The sequence below is a fragment of the Alosa sapidissima genome, chromosome 12 (assembly GCF_018492685.1).
Source record: "Alosa sapidissima isolate fAloSap1 chromosome 12, fAloSap1.pri, whole genome shotgun sequence".
Classification (NCBI taxonomy): Eukaryota; Metazoa; Chordata; class Actinopteri; order Clupeiformes; family Clupeidae; genus Alosa; species Alosa sapidissima.
In genome coordinates this window covers 19,750,686-19,773,289 of record NC_055968.1, presented here as the reverse complement: position 1 = coordinate 19,773,289, position 22,604 = coordinate 19,750,686, and the positions used below count along the sequence as shown (strand labels likewise).

At 39.8% G+C, this 22,604-nt stretch overlaps 1 protein-coding gene across 2 annotated transcripts in view; it reads right to left on the bottom strand.

The window, feature by feature from the left end:
* Nucleotides 1–545: 545 nt before the first annotated feature.
* Nucleotides 546–22,604, bottom strand: part of LOC121678479 (complement factor H-like) — a 63,851-nt gene continuing 41,792 nt past the window's right edge. For both annotated transcript variants that reach the window (XM_042058079.1, XM_042058080.1), the window contains exons 15-17: nucleotides 15,176–15,343; nucleotides 13,776–13,973; nucleotides 546–1,302 (exon numbers count right to left, since the gene is read on the bottom strand). In XM_042058079.1, coding sequence (XP_041914013.1) covers nucleotides 1,106–1,302; nucleotides 13,776–13,973; nucleotides 15,176–15,343 — 563 coding nt within the window. In that variant the 3' untranslated portion in view covers nucleotides 546–1,105. The remainder of the gene's footprint in view (nucleotides 1,303–13,775; nucleotides 13,974–15,175; nucleotides 15,344–22,604) is intronic.

Below are 22,604 nucleotides of genomic sequence, written 5' to 3'. Positions count from 1 at the left end.
TAGGTCTTGCAAATGGCTATGTATTTTTATGTATTGATCCAAACATTTAGCCTAATTTAGTTCAACTTTATCTTAAATGTTCTTATACACTCTCAAGAAATTCTTAGTTTTTACCTTTTAAATGTTTCAGCAACTGACTTTCTGCAGTCTTCCTCATTTGCATATGGAATTAGATATCAGAAGTTCCTGTAATGTCAGGTGGTCCAATATTTTTTACCTATACTTTTGTTTGTACTTTGTTTATACAAGACAAAATTAAAGGTCAACACAACAACATGAAAAGGTGAACACAAACACATGAAAATGTATTTGCCAATCTTTTGTAACCATTTGGAGCAGAAGTGCAAAGTTAACAGGTAAATGAATAACTGTGATTGGCTGTGTATGCTAATGTTCATATTATTATATTAAGCCTGTAGCATTGTTCACTCTCACAGTCTTGTTTCAGTAAGCATTAGGTGTAGTAGAAAATTAGGATAATTCCAGGGCCACAACTTGTTTTTTTCATTACCCAGACTGAATAAACCAGACTGAAACACCAAACCTGCCATAGTCAAGTCAAGTTTATTTATATAGCGTTTTCATTTCATACACAGAGGTCATTCAGTGTTTTACATAAACAAAATCAAACAGTAATATAAAAAAGCAGAAAAGCAATAGTCAGATAATAGTTTGGTAACTATAGGTAGTTTGGTAACTATAGGTAAAGATCATCAGAAAAAAGAAAACATAAAAAGCACAAGGTAAAATCATTTTAAAATAAAATAAAAAATAATTAAAAAGACAAAATAAAAGACACAGTTGTGTTGAGCTATTGAAATGGTCCTGGTTTATTTGTTTTCTCAAAAAAACTCCAAAAGTGTGTGTATTTTGCTTAAAAACCAACATTTCTTAAGGGATGCCAATACCTTTTGTCAGTGACTGTATCTTGCCTGCTTATAAGGCTATGCACAGCCCTATCAGACCTCTGTGTAGCATGCATACTGGCAGTTCCATTCCATCACCAACTAGTTTGCACATTGGATATATCATTGGATTGTGAAAAGCCAAATTTCGAATTCCAAACGACAACAGATGAGGGAAGCATAAATGGTATATTAGTGTATTAGTGACATTCAGGAAGTTCCATCTTGCCGTTGATACACTTCTGTCCCATGCCAACACTACCAGGCTTTTTTGTTGTACTCTGTTTGCACTCAAATGTAAAACGGTCATTATGTCTGATATACTTTAGACCTTCCATAGGGTATTTAAACACAATGTTTCTGTCATCCATGTCCTTTTGTGTCACCGTGCAGGGTTCTGAAATAAATCACAGAAGACAAATGAACAAATCTGGTTTTAAGTATAAACTGTCATTTTTCACAATAGAAGTAACTTCTCATCATGTTATACACTCAGATGTACTAATGTTTCTGTGCCCACTTCAGGTGTATTTGATTTGCAATGTGCATGTAAAAAATGGTGAGGTATGTACAAACAGGCTGTACTGAGGAAAAAGCGCAGACTGCCTGACGCGGGAGCTGAGAATGGGTATTTGCGCTTTTCCGTGTCACGCACATGCATTCATAGGAAGCTCAGGAGAAAGTGGGAGTATCGCACAATTAAGGGGACATTGCCCAACCCTAATGCATGAGTAGTGTGCTATTCAACTACTTTACCAATAATCTAGCCCATCTGTTACAATAATGCATACAAAACTAGTTTCTTTCTTCAACACAGGGGAGGAAAAGTGCTTAGCGATTGATTAGTTATTCCGCCATATGTATGAAAACAGCGCACGTCTGTTTTGCGAAAAAATAGTTGAATTGCCAAGTGTGGAGTAACACGCTCTGGAAATTCACAATTTCGTCGCCGTTTAAAAAAAAAAAAAAAAAACACATAAAGACCTCGGGATACTTCGGTTTGGCTTTAGGGACCCTCTACTCACTACCACGTAAGTGTAATGTTGTTTGGAACTGTAGAAGAGGTATAAAAATAGTGTTTTGTAGCGGCAAAATAATATGCCCTTCTCACTTCCACGCTAACGAGTTTTGACTAAAAACGGTAAAATCGAACTTTCTCAAAACACATCCGAATGACATGATTTTGATGTCAACTCAACGTATGTACTCCCAATCATCCATAAATTGTTCTAAAGTGCATTTTACTCCAGATAATTCCTTTAAAGGTCACATTCACTGAGAAACCGTTTAATACTTGTTATTTTCGAAATACTATAGCTCACTTCAAGTTGCATATGCATGCTGCACGTGAAAATGATCTTCTACCCCCATTGCCCGCATTAGCCAATGAAAGAAAATACACGGAAAAACAAGCGAATCAGAAAGAGCCCTTCCCAATGACGCTGAAGGGAAACTGACTATTCATGGCCTCGCCCACCTTGGCTTGTGACCGCCTACAGGAAGACTGGAAGATTTTGCGGCTAGGGGATTGTCTCTCTGCAGCTAGTAGGAGCTAACAGCAAGTTGCCAACATGGCGGTTCTGTGTTCCAATCATTTCGACCACACTCACTGCCTTAGAAAGTGGTTTTGCATCGATGTTCTGAAAACCTGGTTCTGTACCGTCATGACGATCGACCACCAGCTCACAGGCTGTAAGTACAAACAAACTTTTCCACCTAACGTCTGTTACAAAATAGCATGTTCATATTCTTCACGTTAGCATGCATGAAAAGGGTACAAGCTAGGCTTAGGCTAGCCTATATTACAGGAAGCTACACCAGGCACGTAACTGAAGTGTTCAGTTCGCGACGTGTAAAATCAGAGAATGTCTAATAGGAAGGGCTCTGGTAAAATCCATTAGAGGAATGGTCTATTTTCCCGAACGTAGCCTACAGGCCACTAACACGCCAGGTGTAGCTACTTCCATTGATTAGGCCTATTGAAAGCTAATTGTTGCAGTACATAACGCGAATGGAATGCTTCAGTTACGTGCCTGGTGTAGCTACACTCATAAGAAACTGACCACACTACCCAGAGATTTAGCTTGTTGAACTTATAATCTTCTAACCTAAGCGTTAAACCACAAATAATAATATTAGCAACAATATTTTATGCTCAACTAAGTACGGGTATTGTTCTAGTCTAAACAGGGAAAATCAAAAACACAATACCCCTGCACTATTAGGCTAAGTTGCTATCACTAGAGCTCAGGTATTTACACTTCAGTCTAATTTATGTCTTCTTGCCATTATTACATTGACATTCAATGATGTTTTGTTTGTTTACTTAGTGTTTTGTATGTCTTCCAGAGCACATCCTCATGTCAGGCTACACAGCTTTCTAGCCTACATTAGGTCATCACGTTAGAAGCAAAGGTTTGTGATCTAACTTTTATTGTTGTGCTAGTTAGTTTCTAGAAGTCTTTTTCTAGTAGGCTAATACAGGTTCTTATGTGCTCGTCAATGTTTTGGAAAGTCAATTCATGGGTTTCCTCAGGTCACTTTCCACAGGTGTATAAAATCAAGCACCTCAATTATGAATGCAGACTGCATGGTGCTTGATTAATACACCTGTGTAAATGGACCTGATGAAACCCATGAATTGCATAACAGATAGAATTGATATTACCGAATGTCTTCTTGTGGGTGTGCTACTTAGTACATCATACACCTTACCACAGTCACTAAAATATTTTTGTTTCCATTGTGCCAGTACATTTTTGTGAGATAGTGAATGTCCTGTGTACTATTAGTATCTTGTAACTTGACAGTAATACACATTTATTTACTTTAGGTACCCAAACAGAATACTTCATGAAAAGTATGAGTATTGATACAAGCACTTCGGATACACCATGGGCATGGGGGCCTGCTACCTCTACTGCCATCAAGCCTGTTCATCCAAGGCCAGCTAGAAGACCTTGGGTTGATCAAGAGGAGGAGGAGGATGAAAGCGACATCTCCACAATAACACCTGATGGCTCCACCTATGGCCCAGCGCAATCAAAGAGCAATGTAATAAAATCATCACAGCCAACGAATGTGTTTTGTGTGTTGTCCCTTCGGATCCCCAGGACGATACAAGCCGAAACAACAACTCAGACCTTTTTCCCTAAATAATCCCAGCACCATCTTACAAAGGATCTGTAGGCCAGATGTCTGCATCGTCTGGCAAAAAGAGGACATTGTTAATTCTGTGCATAGTTTGGATGTTCTTGTTTTGTGTTTGCATTATTTTAATAGACTGCAATATTACTATTTGTCAGTGTTTCACGGACCACCTAGCAAAAAAAAAAAAAAACAGTAGACCTACTTCAACAGTACAGTATATTACACAATAGGCCTTCTTACTGAACCACCTTGCTTATTGTCTTTGCACCTTGCTTATGGTGTCAGAGGATTCATATGATTTAAACTGGCATAGGTTACATCAGTGTTGCAGAACTGTTTGGATTTACATACAAGTTGGTTCAATATTGCAAACAACTCATCTATTATATTTTACCACATCTACTTGTGGAACACTTGAGATAGGTTGTGGACCACACTTTGAGTACCACTGCTGTATGTAAACATAATAAAGTTGTTTATAGAAAATTGACCTGTTTTGTATATTTGTTTTAGGAGTTTTATCAGTGTTTGTCCCTTTTAAGCTAAAGGTTTATCTTACCTTTCATATCTTCTGTCTCACAGAGGGCCATAGTCGTCATAGTCGAATGTTTAGTGCATTTTGAAGGGAATACATTATGCTATGCTTTTAACCACATGAGCAATCCCCTTACGAAAAAGTAGTATAGGAATCTTATAGTATTTGGGACAAAATATTATAGTAATCTTATAGGAATAATTGGGACATACTGTAGAAGTACTACTAATAATTCTATAATATCCTGTAACCGCTATAGTTTTTCTATAGTAGTCTTATAGTACCTATAGTATGTCCAAATACTATAGTATTCCTATAAGATTATTGTAATATTTAGTCCCAAAATACTATACGATTCCTATAGTAGGCTACTTTTTCTGTCATACGTGACAGAAAACAACTTGAGTAGGCTAACCTCTGCCAATGTCAGGCTATCATAGTTCTCATTACCGGAGAAGTCTTGCAGCACACATTCTCTGCTTCTGTAGGCATTCTGGTACAATTCCAGCAAAATATAGCTAGGTAGGTGTGTTTGCATTTAGATCTACAGTATATATATATTGGGCTATGACCAAGTGGTCTTTCAATGATAGTATCATGGAATTCAAACCATAACTATCTAGCTATTCCGATAGCATTAGCAGGCTAGGTCAGTGGCTGAACTGCATTTAGGGTGCTTACCTGTGTTGTGAAGTAAAATATCTACTAGGAAGATTGCAAAGACTTTTGACTGTGTAAAGAAATAGGTCTTTATTTTAAAACGTTTCCAACTGTTTATTACTTGAAAGCAAGATGACGATGGTCACAAACGTTTACCTCTTTTAGGAGAAATTTTAAGCTGACAGGCAATTGTTACCATTCTATTAAACCAACGTTCACCGACAAATGATCAGGAAGCGGTTCTTCTTCCTACTTGAATACTAGGATCAAACACATGAAGTTGTATCTCCGAAGACATTTTGTGCAACAGTTTTGACTCGAGTTTTAGCCAGGTTTTAGCACTGTAAAGTTGAATATGGAGCATACCACAGGCAGAATCGGATGAGGACGCACTGGAGGAAGCGTCACAGTACTGTTAGCCAATCAGAGGTGACTTCATTAGCACGTCATTAATATTCATGACTAGAGGCGAAATCCAGTCGTTCCTCCCCGCCCACCTTCCCCACCAAACTAGAACAGCATGAAACAGACGCAGGACAGCATTTTTTTCACCAAAACCGGCTCACAGGGCATTCATCAATACTACAGACCACTGCAAAATTAATGAAAAAACGATGAGATGAGACCTTTAAAGGGGAAATCAGGCCCTTTTTATCAATATCTTGCATAACAAATACAAAAGGAGAATCTAAGCATCTCACTTCTCCAGGTGCAGTGAAAAATCAACTCGAGCTCATTCAGGTGACCTGGATTATTGCTTCAGTGTTGCTCATTGTATAAAGCCCACCCAAACGATTTGATTGGCCATGTTAAATGATATCAATGATATTTTGCATTGCTTAGTAACTGGAGATGCCAAGTTCAATGAGAGAGGCTACTATATGTACACAATAATTATGACGCAGCGAAGTGGCGGTCATATAGGTTTAGCCAGACTTTTTTTTCATCCGTTTTTTTTCTTTTTCGCATGAGTAATTTTCCGTCAATTCCCGGGACACTGAAAGACAGGGGTGTACGAAACTTGGGGGGCATGTAGCCCCACAAGGATAGCATGGAACCATTGTTTTTCGTTTTGATCCGTCGCCACTCATTTCATGTATAGCGCCACCTAGTTAAAAATGAAAAAGCAAAGATGAGATGTAATCGCAGGTATCTCTGACCTGACATGATCAAAACTGCACGAAATTGGAAGTGTAGGATCATTATGACACCCTCTGAATGCACGCCAAGTTTTTTGGAATTCCATTCATGGGGGGTCATACAATAAATTATTTTATGTTACTGTACACTAAGTGGCCTGTAGGTGGCCGGACACAGTTTTCTGTGAATATCTCGAGAACCGTAAGGCCTAAGAGGACCACCTTTTTTTTGTATGTTGGTTTTAAAGGGCCATGTCAACCCTCCCATAACCATTCATTTCATGTATAGCGCCACCTAGTTAAAAATGAAAAAGCAACAATTAGGTGTTGTAATTACAATATCTCTGGCTGACATGGTCAAAACTGCACGAAATTGAAAGTGTAGGATCATTATGACACCCTCTGAATGCATGCCAAGTTTCGTAGACTTCTGTTCATGGGGGGGGGCATACAATAAATTAATTTATGTTTACATTTAGTGACTGTACACCAACAGAGTTTTCTGTGAATATCTTGAGAACCGTAGGGCCTAGGATGAAAACTTTCATGCACAACCAGCGGAATATTCCACATTGCCAGCCTTCTGGGCCTAGCAAAAAAGCTACTTAAGACTACTATCGTGGTCACTCATCTAAAATCTTCAGTAGTAGCCTACGTTATGCATCCCATGTTATAGACTACCGGCCATGCCGACTGAGGGCGACGGAAAGTGAAAGTAAGGGGCTGCGATCGCACAGTCCAGGCTATAGGAGGGCGAAGTAAAAACACTTTTACAAATAACGAATCCCGATTACCACCCCGCTACTGTCTGGGGCTTTTGCTAAATGCATGAAATACAAGCCTACAAGACGGCTAGGCTACCTCCTGATCCTATAACTAACAAAAGAAATGGTTTATTTTAACACGGAGGAGAAGGACTCATTTGGCGCTTCAGTGCTGTAGCCTCGCAAAAATATTAGAGCGCTAGAATGTCCTAGTCATAACAACAATAATTAATTAGGACTATTAGGACTATATAAAACATTAGGCTACATATTTTACATTCAACGTAGGCTTTAGGCCTACTGCGAGACATGTACAAAAAGACAATTACAGTGGGCATCACTTTCAAATGGCCACTTCAGTCACGCATTACGAGGCGTGAAGCTGCGTGAAGCTTTAGTACCACTTTCAGCCACTGTGCGTCGCTTTGCCACTGTACATCGCTCTGCCTGCCGCCCCTTATGAAAAAGCTCGATTTACCTCGATTTAGGCAACTTGGGTATGGCTTAAGGCTTGACTACACGGTGGTAACGAAAATCGAAATCGAAATTTGCTGTCTACATTATTGTCAGTGTTGGGGTAACGCAACTACGCAAATCAAAACAGTGGTGTGATAATTGAGCCAGTAGAGAAATAACTGTTCAGAATTAATCTGTAGCCTTGGGCAGGCTTCTGCAAAGTTTTTAACAGGCTACGCTATAGAGGCTTAGACAACTAGCCTGCTACAACTATGACCCACGTTTGGTTTCGTAAATTAATTTGCCCTACTTCTTGACTGCAATGTAGTCAATTGACTGTTTGACATGTCATTTTTATTTTTCTGTACAATAAACAAATACATCTGCTTTATAACGCAGAATTACATTCATATTTGGAACTTACATAGTCCAGTGCATCGTTACACTATGTTAGTGTTTCCCAAAACCATAGTAGCAACTAACGTTCGTAACCACTATCGTAAAGTTGTGTAGTTACAACTACACCTCTCGACCTGTGGTAGAATGCTAGTAGAAGCATAGTTCCAGGGATCTTCATGTCAAAGACGTCACTGACGCCAGTTATTTGTTTGCAAATTAATAATTATAAATATATTTAGGTTTCTAATTGATATTTACACTTCTAACCACCATACATCCATATTTTAAAATGCCCAAGGCAGAAAATACATGTGCAGTTTGCAGCCATGTGCACGTAAGTAAAAGTCACACACCTGCAGATAATAATAAGGTGGTGCGCATTTTTTGACGAGTCAGCTGAGAATATGTAGCCTTTGATTTTCATAGGGGGGGGGGGGGGGGTCCTTGTTAGTTTACGCAAACCGAGCCAAGAAGGTTGATTCACTTTGGATAATATGATCTGCACAAAAGATAAACTTAGGTAAACAACAATGTCAATATTGTTGTCAAAATCTTAACCCAGATTCGAACTCTTGGACAGGGAACTGCTGTGCAACGGCGGCTGTCATCTTCCGGCCTCAGCGCAATGCGCCACAGAAGTATGTGCAGGTGCCCGTTCACGTGCTACTAAACGTCATTAACTACCTTAGTCCAGACTACTGAAGTTTGGAAACTATCATGGTCCAAACTTACAGTACTATGTAAGTACGACAGTTTTGGGAAACAGTCGTAACTTACATGTTGGTTAGTTGAACGATGCATCCGGTTAGTAAAAAGCTAACCTCCGTAGTTGTACGGGAAACGCACCCCAGATCTGCTTGTAGGCCATTAGCAATCTGTTTATTTTATTTTATGAAGCCTACACAGTAGATCACATGCCATATTTTCACTTTCAATAGACAGATGCAATAGCCATTGGTCAAGTATTGAGTATAAAGCAATTAAGATAGTATGAAGTACTTTTTGTATAGGGTACTATCATAAAAATTTGTTAAAACGAATAGCATTTTGCAACTTGACAAAACACTGGATTAAATATCGTAGGCACAGGAGAAAACTTGTACATCCATTGGCCCGTGGGGAGATCACATGCCAGTTGCCTCTCCCATCAGTGCTATGACTCGTTCGGCTGTGAGCTTGTTTCGCCAAAAAAAACTCTATTGCAGATATCAATGCATCTTTGTTCATGGGTTTGGCCTCACAGCAGAGGCTTAGACAACTATGTCCCACGTTTGGTTTTGTAATTTCCCCTACTTATTGACTGCAATGTAGTCAATTGACTGCTTGACAGGTTATTTTTATTTTTCTGTACAATAAACAAATACATCTGCTTTATGCCGCAGAATTATGCACTTGGCCAGCCTATAGAACGGGCACATTTTGGAGAGAATAGAGAATATACGCATGCAAGAATCTGTAGGCTATTTGTGGCTGGTTACCAGCAAACAATGTTTAATGCATTAACTCAATACGTCAACAATGTTCTAAACAATACAAACAGAAAGGATGCAGCAGGCAGAAAATGTAGAAGAGTCATTTCCAGTGGAAGAACAAAATGCTGAATGAAGCCCAAAGATATGAAGGCATATCTGGCAAGTTGTTATTTTTTGAAGACGTAAATGGTTGGGCTATAGGCCTAGTTTGCAAGAAGGAGACATAAAGCGTGAGCATGCCACACTATCCACAGCTGTGGTAGCGGGGGTAGGAGGATTACTATTAGCACAGGATTTATATAAAATTCTTCAACAGAAGGCCTGCCTCGAATGCAGGCTTGTCCAAAAAAAAGGCCTGTGGTTTGCGCAGCCTACAGTAAGTAGGTCTTAGTGAGTTAGGAGTCCTCTAGACTTCTTTTAAGCTGTCTCAGAGGTGAAAAGTTGCGTTCGTTGGGGGCATAGACCCTTGGGAACAAATGTCTGATGGCCCCCCCTGCACCCCAGCCAACGTGAATCGGGCGGTCAGTTAATAGGCCCATTTAAGGCACGAGCGCATCTGTGAGGCCAAGCCTCACCAAGTAGCCCGTTTGTTTACAACTAGCATTACATTTAATTAAACTGCTTATAGGTTATGCTGAAATAGTTTCAACATTTTGAATATCAGTGTCGGGTGAATTAGGAAATGCCTTATGGCTGAAAGCTGCTTGGGATCCTCCGTCAAGCAATAACCATACAAAAAGTTAAAAACAGATGACATGATGCGCGTCACTGACATAATGCGCAAATAATATAGCCTAGATATTCCAATATATTCGAATACATGTGTTTATTATAGAGGGGATATTCGAACGTCATTTTTGAGCAATTTTGACAGCCCTAGTCCACTGTAGGCTACGCCAATCGTCTATTAACACCTTCCACCTAACCCCGGTGAGTGGGGGTCGCTATAATGCGTGTGAAATAGCACCATTGAGTAGCCTATGCGAAATAGCCTTAAAATCGTTCCGGTGTTGTGTGCCTTCTAGTTTCTCCACCTACTGGTTTCCTTGCGCGTGCATGCGCTGCAGCAGTTGTCAGACATTCACAAACAAGTTGTTTTAGGCGGTTTGAAGTCGCTTTTCATACGCCATGAGCGCTCGGCTACATTACAGCCACTTGGACAAAAGACATGTGAAAAAATATATGTTTTGAAAACTAGCATTAAACTGGATTCGATCCCGCAAAAGCAACACACGCGTGACTCTCTCCATCCTGATTCCCTACTCTTTGAGCCAACTAATGTTACGCGAATCAATTAACTATTGTAGGCTACCATTAATTAATAACGTAGGCAACACCCAGGTAACATGTTGTCCAGGCTATCTGAAACAAGGGGTTGCCTCTCATCTACAACAACTGGTTACCTTGGGCTGCTACAGTCGTCAGTGCACTGTGCACAGTAGGCCTATGCTACTCTTTGTGGTTGATCAACTAAAAATAAAAGATGTATTTGGTGATGACGTTATTGTAGCTCTAGTAGACCTAAATTCTGAGAAATTAAATGGTACGAGAAACGATCTACATAGCGCACCAGACCGCGATGTCTTCAAGGGTTGAATAAAGGGAGTTTGTGTATTTTTCAAGTCAATAAACATTCTTATACAACAATTGGGTTCTATGGAACTATTTATTTGTTTCTGATTGGCCGAGAGACGTTCCATGAGTTGGAATATCCCTGGACATTTCAACTCAGACTTTGCACAGCTAATAATAAATCACTCCGCAATACAATGCGAAGATTTGACACAATGTTCTCATCCCAGCTCTCCACTATTTCAAGCAATGGGTCCCTATCTTTTACTGTCTATAGTTACTCCTTAGCAAACCATAACGAAACAGTGCTTCACCACATCTGTGGATTAAGCCACACAGTCAACTCAATGCAAGTAAGATAAACGAGGATGCTAATTGTTCTCAGCATTGCCAGCATTGTGTATAATATGATTGTCACTTGGAGGAGACTTGTAGATAACTAACGTTAGCATAGTTAGCTAACCGCTGCTAACCTGCTAGCATCGTCACGTCAGGCTGTGCACAGTAGTGTAACATTTATTCACCATAAATTAATAAAGTTGAGTGGTTCTGCAATGTAGACTATGTTTCCGTTTTTTTGCAGTACCATGTCCCTTACATGACATGGCCCATCCTTGTAACATGCATGCAGCAAACCTAGATATGAATGTGATTTCAGCCCGACTTTCAACATTTCTTTCAAGAAGACACGTAAACCACAAAGACCCGTAATGAGGGATCTGGAATGTTGGTTACCTAGCAACCAAGACGCTGTCTATTGAAAAGGGAACTATTTTTTTGGTGCGTAAGAACGATGTCGAAATTAACATTTTTAAACAATAACGGGATGTTTTCAGATTATTTAGTTTGTGGTAGAATTGTTGTATAAAAGCAATATAGCACTCGTGATCGTGGGATTGGTCATGGATATTCCCACGGCTGTTGTTGCCTGCGCCACTCGGCCTCCGGCCTCGTGGCTACGGCCGAACAACACCCGTGGGTATATCCATGACCAACCCCACTCTCACTCGTGCTATATTGCTTAATTAATTTTCGAATGTCTTTGTCAGGGAACATCTGACTTTTAACCCTTAAAGGTGTAGGTTTTTGAACATTCTAAGTTCCGCAACAATTGAAGGTTCTAAAATTCTATGTTGAATTCAATGAACCCAGATATTCTTTAGAACGTTAATTTCTCAACATTCCCGTCACACCGGTGTGACGGTACTCCTTTAAGGGTTAAAACCCATAGGACTGGTAGTCGCTCAGACAAGGAGTTTTAAGATAAAGGCAATACGATTTGTGTCACCTAATGCAGTTCAGTGAATTAGCAAGATACCATCAGAAGCCAACAATCATAAAGCACCTGTGCGCGCGCGCTCTCTCCCCTGCATGAAGCTGTCTGCGTGTTGTAGGCTAGATTTGCGTGAGTTCTTTCTATCTGCTTTAGTTTTGTGAGTTGTGACCACCTAGGCTATGTTATAGACGTTCCATGAGGTACCAGTGTTTAGCTGTGTCACAAAACGATAAGCTTTGTCAGACTACTTTTAAAATGATATTCAGGGCTTTATACATTTTAATCATTCGGGCTGAAGACCCGACAAAGCCTTGCGTTAATTCTTCAGGTGGGAAGTGTTAGGAATTTTCATACGAGAGACGCTCTCATTGGTGGTTAGTATATGGAGTAGGGAATTGACAGCAACATATCCAATCACATTATGAGAGATGCTGAATTTAACATAAACTGCGATGTTTGATTTTATGTTTGGGCGGCGGTTATATTTTGTACCGCTCTGCGGTACATCTAGTTTATTTACTTATGCATGATTTACTTTTTTATGAAATTCGTAGGCTGGAATGCCTCGCAGCAACAATTGTTTAAATGTAGCCTAGGCTACTGCTTCAGCCTCTGGCAAGCTCAGAAGGGGGCGGCAAGCGACTGGTAGCTTGAGAGCGACGTGTTGGAGACCCATAGGACAACGACTTTTCATTGGCAACAATATTAAACCAGCTAACAATATAAAATATTAAGAAGAGCTCTTTTATGAATTAAATTGAATATTGGTCGAGTTAGCGCTATCAGGAGCTAGTTAGCTCTATCAGGATAATAGCTAACAGAACCTAGGACTTTTACAGGCTTTTCCCAAATCACGGAAATAACGTTAATGCAGCAGTAGCTAGCAGCAGAGAGTAGGAGCCATCAGGCAAGTGTTATTTAAATAAACTCCTGGTGTACTTACAAACTTTACAATGCCTCGTTTTATGAGTACAGAACATATTTGTACTACTGTAGAAGTTTGTTACCATTCCGGGCATTATTAGTGGGGTAATTTATGAGATACATCGTTGGTTCCGTTAGCGCCTGCTCTAAGCTATTATCCTGATAGCGCTAACTCGACCAATGTTCGACCAAGAGAAAAAAGCTTCTGATGAGGTGTTTGGCTCGAGGTCATGGTGCAAAGGACCCTAGGGTAAAATTACTCCGAACCATTGCTTTAATATGAATTTAAACATATTTTAAAAACATGTTCAATTATATATATTTTCATAAATGTATATAAGTGTAAGTCGCAGGACCAGCCAAACTATGAAAAAAGTGCGACCTATAGTCCACAAAATATGGTAGGCCTACTAATAATCAAAGCCACTAGCAGCCACTATCCAGTTTATAAGGCTCAATTTATCATTTCTATGGTAACAACATCAGTTCAGATACAGGCATTACGCTAAATCAGTGTACTTACTCCAACATGTCATTTGATGGGTCCATTCTCCATAATGGCATGTATTCTCCAACGTATTCACGATTTGGTCTTCCACAAAAGTATAATAGAGTGGACATTGGAATTTCACAGAGGTTCCATGATGAAATAATTCGTCTGTGTTCCCAATTACTTGTATGAAGCTCTCATTTGAAGGTGGAACACATGAATATATAGGCACTATTTAAAAAAATGCAAAAGAGAGAAGAGTCAAAGGGTTAATTTCAGAATAAACAATTTGTAAAATAATTTTAAATGGTCCAAATTAATTATTCAGTGTGATTATTAAATATTGTAGTTTTTTGTATATCATATACCCAACATGAAGTAAAATAGAGAACAGTCAAGGTACAGTGCTGATAGGAGACAATACTGTAATAATAAGTGCTACCTTTTATAAGAAATTGATTGACAGTTCAGAGACATGTTAATTCAGGGATGTAGATAAGAAGAATAGACAGGATAGAGAAGGATGTCATGGTAAGTGTAATTTAAGTGTGTTGGAAGAGCTGGGTCTTCAAGAGATTTTTGAAGACAGGGATGCCCTTGCTCTGGCAGCAACTGGTAACACATTTTATCATCGAGAAACAGGAGATGAAAAAAGTTACGCGCCTTTTCTCGTTTTTATTTTTGAGCATGAAAAATTAAGTGATTAAGCTCAATAAAGTGATAAATGGAGCCATGCGCTCCACTTTCATTAAACCTCACGCCTTGTCAGTCAATAGTGAAAGTAAATAACTGTGTATAACTTTGTCGTTGACTATGAAACCAAAGTGAAGTTATTATAGTTTCACTTTGCCTATGAATTCAAATAATAAGAGAGTGCAGATGCATGGTGGCTACACTCTGCTGGTCACAAACAGGTTTTAGTAAAGCAAGGTTTAGGGAAATCCCTGTGTTCCATACACGGTCTCGCATGCAGGCAGTATCCTTAAAATGCCCCGCTGACTGTCAAAATACCAATGCACTGTTTGAAGTTGCACTGCTTGCTATTAAAGGGAATGACAGATGTCACTCTCATTGGTTTACAGGATGTTACGCTCAAAACACACCCATGACTGATTAAGAAACAGAAGAACAACCGTTTTGTAACAATGCGCCCGACGTCTGATCACAAAATCAAACCAATTGTGGACTGGACACGCCCTAAATGTCTTTTATAGGGTTATTAAAGGGATATTTAAGCTTTGCACCTCTGGCCAAGCATTTCAGATCGCCCTAGATAGGGCCCTGTCTATTTTAAAGGTCAGTTTGAACATACATTCATACAACAAATGTGCTTTCCCATAAAAATGTAATTGCAAAGACATACAAAACCCAAATTGTTTTACAACCATATTGGAAGTTTGTATCAAGATAATTGATAGATAATGAAAACGTACCTTTGCATTCCACTATACCATTCCACTGGCCTTTCGCACAATTCAAAACTCCACCTGGTGTTGCAGTGTATGGTGACTTGCATGTATACCTCACGGTAGCTCCATCTTGATACTCAACCACATCTGGATTTAACTCCATATGTTTGCCATTAGGCTTACCACAGCTTTCTGAATGGAACATAGAATAATGACGTATAAATATCAAAGTATGTGGTTCTCAAAGTGAGCCATGGACTGGGGGTCCTCAAAATAATTAGTTATACATTATAAAGCTGTGCTGTATCATTACAAAAAATGCATATCTTTGATTAGCAAATCTTACAAGTTGCAAATATTTCAGTTGAAATTCCATATATCATATTTTCAGCGCTTCATATTTATTTAGTTTTACAGCCTGAAAAACACATTATTTGGGAAGCAATGTTTGGCCATTAATATTTTTTATGCCACTGCTGAGTTCAGTCAGGAAATTTTGAGTGACACAGTTAATTGTTTTTTTGTGAGAACCAATCAGTACTAGCTCCAAAAGGAAGCACTGTTTAAATTTCTGTGGTCTGCAGTCTGCAAAGAAGAAAGAACAAACATGTTCTGAATGCCTTACCACAAAAATCCGATACCGCATGGCACAGTTCATCTCACCAAGATCACAAAATTCATAGTTTACCCACCTCTTATTTTACCACTACATCCCTGTGTGGGAGACCACCACAGACAGCTGGGAAGAAGACATTGGTATAAAGTGCTGGAGATGGCTAACTAGGTGATGAGTCAGGAGGTGGGATGTTGGCTCTTATTGTGTCAATTTTATCTATGAAGAATTTTAAGAATTTTTCACATTTCAGAATAGACTGTTTCAATTACGTAAACAATAACAAAGGTTCTACTGTATGTGCCATATTTTAAATAATTTAAATATTTTTCATGAGTGAATGTCTATTTCTAAAATGATACAGGGTTGAAAAAGTTTTTAATGTCAGCACCGTATTGACAGCAAGTAGCCTACACTATTATAATAACAGGTTAATTGTTGTACAGGAGAGACGTTTCAATTAATAAAAATAGAGGTGTATCGGTATCCGCATCGGCAATTGGCCATAATGATCTTGTAAATAACGGCATGTTGGATATCGCCTAAAATTCAATATTGTGCATCCCTACTATTAACCTTTGTTTAATAAACAATTTCGTGACATAAACAAAACTAGGGAAAGAGGGTGGACTGCCTAATTACCCAGACTAAACCCTGGGGATTATTTTGCCCCAACGTAGTGGGTTAGTCTCTACTGCAAGGGGAGTCTGTCTGGAAGGTGTCTAACTCTCTTGGGATAAGTACGTTCAGTGGGTATGTCACTCAAAGTGTCACCGAAGGAGGGTGGCATGGAGCACGGCTGGTGTGACGTGATGCCTTGAGTAAACACCTGGACTGGTGGAGGTCAGTGTTTGGAATAACGCCGTTTAAAAGAACGGCGTTAGGTAACAACGTTATTTTTTCACTAACGGGGTAATCTAACTAATTACTTTTCCCATTGTTACAACACTGTTAACGTTACTAGACATTAAATGCGGTGCGTTACTATGCATTGATTGATTAAACTGTGTAATCCGAACGCACCCTGGCTCACAGCTAGTGAGGAGGTGGGTTAATAATGACTAAGCGATTATGATTGGCTAAGGCAGAGTCGAGTCATGTTTCATGATAGCCAATCAGAGCCAGTGTTTTTACACACTTGCCAGCACACGTGCCAGACACACACACGCAACAGCTAAAACAGATATTCAACGAAACAGCAGAGGTCAGGAGTAATCCCAAAAGCTGGCTTTTTCAATGTGGAGATATAAGCACTTACAGGCAAGAACATGCATGTAATGTGTACATGTCCAGGAGCGAAGACTTTGTCTACATCCGTTGTAAGCAACTCTAATTTAATGAAGCATCTCACACACGCTAGTGGCCAAAAACACCGATACCTCCACCACAGATGATAGCTCGCCATCCACTAGCAAAGAAGGACTCGGAGCAAAGTCCTCCAAGCAGCAAAAGCTAGAACTTTCTGCCTGACAACAAAAACCTATGACACAGGCTGAAGTCAACCGTAAGTCTGTCTATGTGCAATATCTTGAATTTCCTCTTGGGGATCAATAAAGTATCTATCTATCCATCTATCTATCTATTAAATATTGAAAGTTATGTAGCCTACAAACACCTGTCTGTTCTACTCATTTCAACTGGCTGCTCAAAACTGCTCAAAAAATCCAAATTCTTTGACATATAGCAACTTTTGTAACAGTAACGCAAATAGTTACTTTCCCTGGTAACAAGTTACTCTTATCATAGAGTAATTCAGTTACTAACTCAGTTACTTTCTGGAACAAGTAGTGAGTAACTATAACTAATTACTTTTTTAAAGTAACGTTCCCAACAATGGTGGAGGTGTACCAGGAACAGCGTCACCCTCTGCAATCTGACCAGAAGGTTCTTCAGATTGGGATTGATGTTCCGGGTGATCCTGAGGTCGGGCTGAGGTTGATCGTCACTGGAACCTGATGTGGAGACCAGCTGATCGATGTGCCTCTTCCAAATGCGATGATCATTATGACCGCCGCTAGCGAAGCGGTCATATAGTGATTGTCAAAGTTTTTTTTTTTCCCCGTCATCTACTTCCTGAATTTTTGGTCAACGATACCCGGGACACCGAAACACCGGTGCACATGAAATTTGGTGGGTATGTAGCCCCACTAGACTAGAGTCCCCGGGGGCCACTCCCGGCCCACATCAACCTTGCCCATAAAAAATAAAAATGCAATCATTCTGCTTTAATCGCCCCTCTCTTCAGTTAAGATGTTCAGAACTGCACCAAATTTTATGTGTATGATTAACCTTGACATTCTCTGGGGGTATGCCAAGTTTCATAGAATTTCATCCATGGGGGGGGGGGGGGGGGGGGGTCAAAAATAATTAAGTTATGTGTACATTTAGTGACTGTACACTCATTGGCCTGTAGATGGTGGTGCATACATATACACATGCACACACACACTATCGGTATCGACAATTAGAACGGCCGATAAATACTTACAAATTCAGTAGAATTAAAGGAAAACCAAATATTCATCATTATCTTTTGGCTGCATTTTAGTCGTTTGTCCACCAGATGGCGTATCGTTGCAGTGAGACGTAATTTTGTTGGAAGTTAATCTAAAGTGGGTTGGAAAGACACGCTTCCTAGCCTACAAGGACAACACTGTAGCTTACCGCAGAGAACGTCTAATAAGGGTAGGATGATTTCTGCATGACATGTAATTCCCATTTCTTTTTGAAGCCGAAATAAATCTGAGAATGTTTATCTGACATGCTTGGTTTTTACTGCAGGTAGGCTACGTTAATCTTAAATTATATCAATAGGACGTAAGGATGTAAGTAAAAAAAATAATGTTACCGTTAGCATTGGTTGAGTGATGGAGGCCAATTTGATTATTGATGTATTTGTAGAAAACCATAAATGCGGTTATAGGCTACCAAGCAAATTGATAACAGCACTAATTGTATCTTTCGACTGTCACCTCATTTGCTTATGACCATAACCTAGGCTACTAACAGGACAACTAAGTGAGTTAGCCACAGAGTTGCATTTAGAATAGCTCTGGGGGGCGAACACGTCGCGGGGGGGGGGGGGGGGGGGCGCCAGTGCGTGGATATCTCAATCGCAAAATTAAACAATATTTCTATCGCCCGCCTATCTTGGACTAGGCTGGGTGAACTCAGCCTGATCTGCCGGCGATTTCTTTTTCGACTTCTTAAAAGATTGAGCTTGGTCCAGTGATACATTTCGCCGTGTATGCTGAAAGCTGTAACTTAGTCTTCACTCACTGCCTTAATGGTCCACCACTCACAAGAGAGCCCAGACGGTAGCGAATATTAACGCACCGTCATTTCTCCCCATGAGACTCACGACACGCAGTAGCGAGTAATGTGTAGGCCTAATACATTACTTTTTTTGAGTAACGACCCCAACACTGAGCCACCTGCAGGCGCCAATGGGTACAGACGCTAATCATTTCAGATAGGACCACACACACATTTGCCAGGGGTTCAGCCCCGCATGTAATTTCAAAAGTGGACAGACAAAGCCTATGCTATTTGAAGTTAAACAAAACATACCGTATTTGAGTGCGGTTCATGACGCTGCTTATCAAAGTAGACGCAGCAGGTCTCTTTCAACATGTCCTGTTACAATTGCAGCTGCTTCCGATTATGTTGAAAATTTAGAAAGTAGCTTACATGACGGCATTTTTGAGCTTCTGGTAGTAACTTGCTAATTAACTAAAGCAAGACTTGAGTGATATCACACAAGGCGGACAGAAGTGAATTAAATAAAATAGGTTAACATGCTTTATTTGAACATTGCAATACCCACCCAACAGGGTAGGAATTTCACGGCGGCCATGACGGCCATGGCCGTCGTTGCCCCTTGCATTGGCCGAGATGCCCCTTTGAAAATCAGAGGTTTACAGGCCACTGTGGCCTTGGTGCCATGATTTTACATGATTTCATAACAGGCCAAATATAAAATAAATGTTAAATAGCCTAGATATCTGTAAATATTAGATGATCAGATGATTTACAGTTCTATGTAATATGTCATGTTTCATGTTTTTGTAATGTTTCATACAGTGATGCAGGTCTATTGAATAGGCTAAATACAATTTCAATATTTTTTTTTAGCCTACTGTATAGTTATAGCCTACTGTATAGTTAACTATACAGTAGGCTATAAAAATGATTGAAATTGTTAAAGGAACCATATGTAACATTGTGGCCAAAACCGGTATTGCAATCACTTTCAAATTACTGTAGGGCGGTGTGTCCCCTCCCCCTCCCCCCTGACTCGAGGTTGCCAACCCGGATGCCGAAACACTACTGACTTTGTTATTAGTAGTTAGGTGGAGGGTGGCGCATCAGGCCAAAACACGACATGACATGACATGACAAAACACATCAACATCAGTTGAGGGCTGCAACTTCACTTTTTAAATGACAATATCCTGGCCGGACTACTGTTGTCAGTGATATAAGTATTTGAAATGAACATGATTTCTTAATGTCTAGTGACATATCAGGGCTATTTTATGATTAAGTGAAATACATTTCTTACATACGGCTCCTTTAACTTTGGCCTTGGTGCACTGACATGTGGCCTTTGTGCCCCCCACCAAATATGCCCAACTGAAGGCCAAGTGGCCTTGCCCCCAAAATGGTGAAATTCCAAGCCTGCCACCCAACAAACCCAGAGAAGGCTTGGTAGATGTTTCGGATAGATGACAGCACCTTGTAACAGATTAGCCCAATTCTCAGTTGTGCAATAAAAGCAGTATCATCATAGCAGTATTATCATATCATTGATAATCGTTCACATTTTACTATACGCTAATGACAACCACTGCCCCTCAGCTGGAGTTGCTGGAGGAGTCTCCAAAGTACAGGGAGACAGAACGCGAATGACATGAGTATGAATATCACACTTTTTCAAAAGGGGAAAAAAGATGAAGACAATGAGTAAAGGGCGATGCTAGAGTTTGAGGAATTGTGTCTTGTTGCTGTAAAGGAGAACGCGAGAATGACTGCCGCTGACCCACGTAGGCTCACAAGTAAGAAGCATAAATCAGCCTTAAACTGCATTAAGATGTCCACACAAAATGCAGCCTCCTTTTTGTCAGCAGAAATTCGCATCAGCAAATGTGGTTTGGGAAACGGGGACACAGAAAATTCCTCCACACATGTTGCATTGATTGACAATGAACGTCACAGAGTGGAGCGCTGTCTGCTCCCTGGGGGTGATAGCAATAATGTTACGGTTAAAATTAATCATTTTAATTTCTAGACTAGTTTCAGTTGGCCATGTGGCCCTTCTTGGTTTAAAACAAAGACACCCTCCCCTCCCCCAATGAAATGCTAATGTACTGGTTCTAAGGGCTATCAGGTCAAAGGATGTTACCTTGATATAATGTATCCATGTGTCATGAAATGTAAATATATTCATGTTTGGTATCATTGTAATAGTCTCGGTACAATGATTGTAATGATTTGATTGTGAGAATGTTTGGAACATTCTATAAGTGATATTTCTGATATATAAGATATCTCTCCTCATGCTATTCAGATAGGTGTGAAGTGGGTGTGAGTAGGTGTGTCTGATGCCAAGTGGAGAACCAACCAAGTGGGCTTGTTTTGGCGCCAAAATTCTTCCTTTGTTTAACCCATACAAAAGTAACTAAACTGCAATGTTTGTCAGACAAGAAGAAGATTAGAAGGATGGAGAACTGAAGCGAGGGAGAGGTTGGCTACAGGCCTAGGCTACATAGACAATAGACCATTTTTTTTGTACCCTCTCTGCTTGTAACAGAATAAACCTGATTCCTGAGTTTTTCCTGAACTTTGCCAGTCTAAGATTAATATTAAGTAATTATTCACCACAATTACTTTCAGGGGTGTTGACTGCGCGCTCTGCAGAAGTTTGAGGTGACTCAGAAGTAGGGTTGGATATCGTTTGGGTTTTATCCGATACCGGTGCTAAATCGATACTTTTAAAACGGTGCCGGTGCCTGAACCGGTACTTTGTTTTTAAATTAAAATGGTCTAAAGCAGTGGTTTTCAAAGGGGGGTGCCAGGGGGGCCTCAGCAAGTTGGAAGGAAAAGATAAAAGCAACAAATAAATACATTTGAAAAATTTAAAATATACCTATTACTATGAGGGTTGATATACAATGCCATTATAATGTGACACATATCTGAACATTATATTTCCCATGATAATGACTGGGAATAATAGTAGAGTGATAGCTCTCATATAGCAGAAAGCCCCAAATGCAATTTTTACACACTGTATGCTCCATCGGAAAGTGCTTGCGGCTAAAATAATTATTAGGATTAGATTAATGTATTTTTACATTTGCCGTAGTATTGTCAATGGGTTTAATAACACATCGGGTCCTTGGCCAGAACCTAGTGGTATTTGGGGGGCCTTGTCATGGAAAAGTTTGGGAACCCCTGGTCTAAAGCATGATTTTTTTATTTAATAATACATGATTATTTATTGATAAGACAAATTTGAACATGAAATTGAACTGTTATATTCCATTTACTATCAATATGTCATTGCTCCTATGAATAATACATTTAAATATTAAAACAGCTTGCACACACAATGGTGCTCTGCTTTCAAGTTTACCCAGTGTAGGCGGTTTGCCATAAGGTATGTTAAAACCGATTGCCATAGAACTGCCAGGTCATGGACAACGGCATTTGCAAGCGAGCTAATCTAACAGGGACTCTACTTTCCAGTTAATTCAGTGTGTTCCCAAATACTTCAAGAAATGTCATGTCTTAACCCATAAAGCCCTCCTTATACTGACAGACTTTGGAAAGATTTGC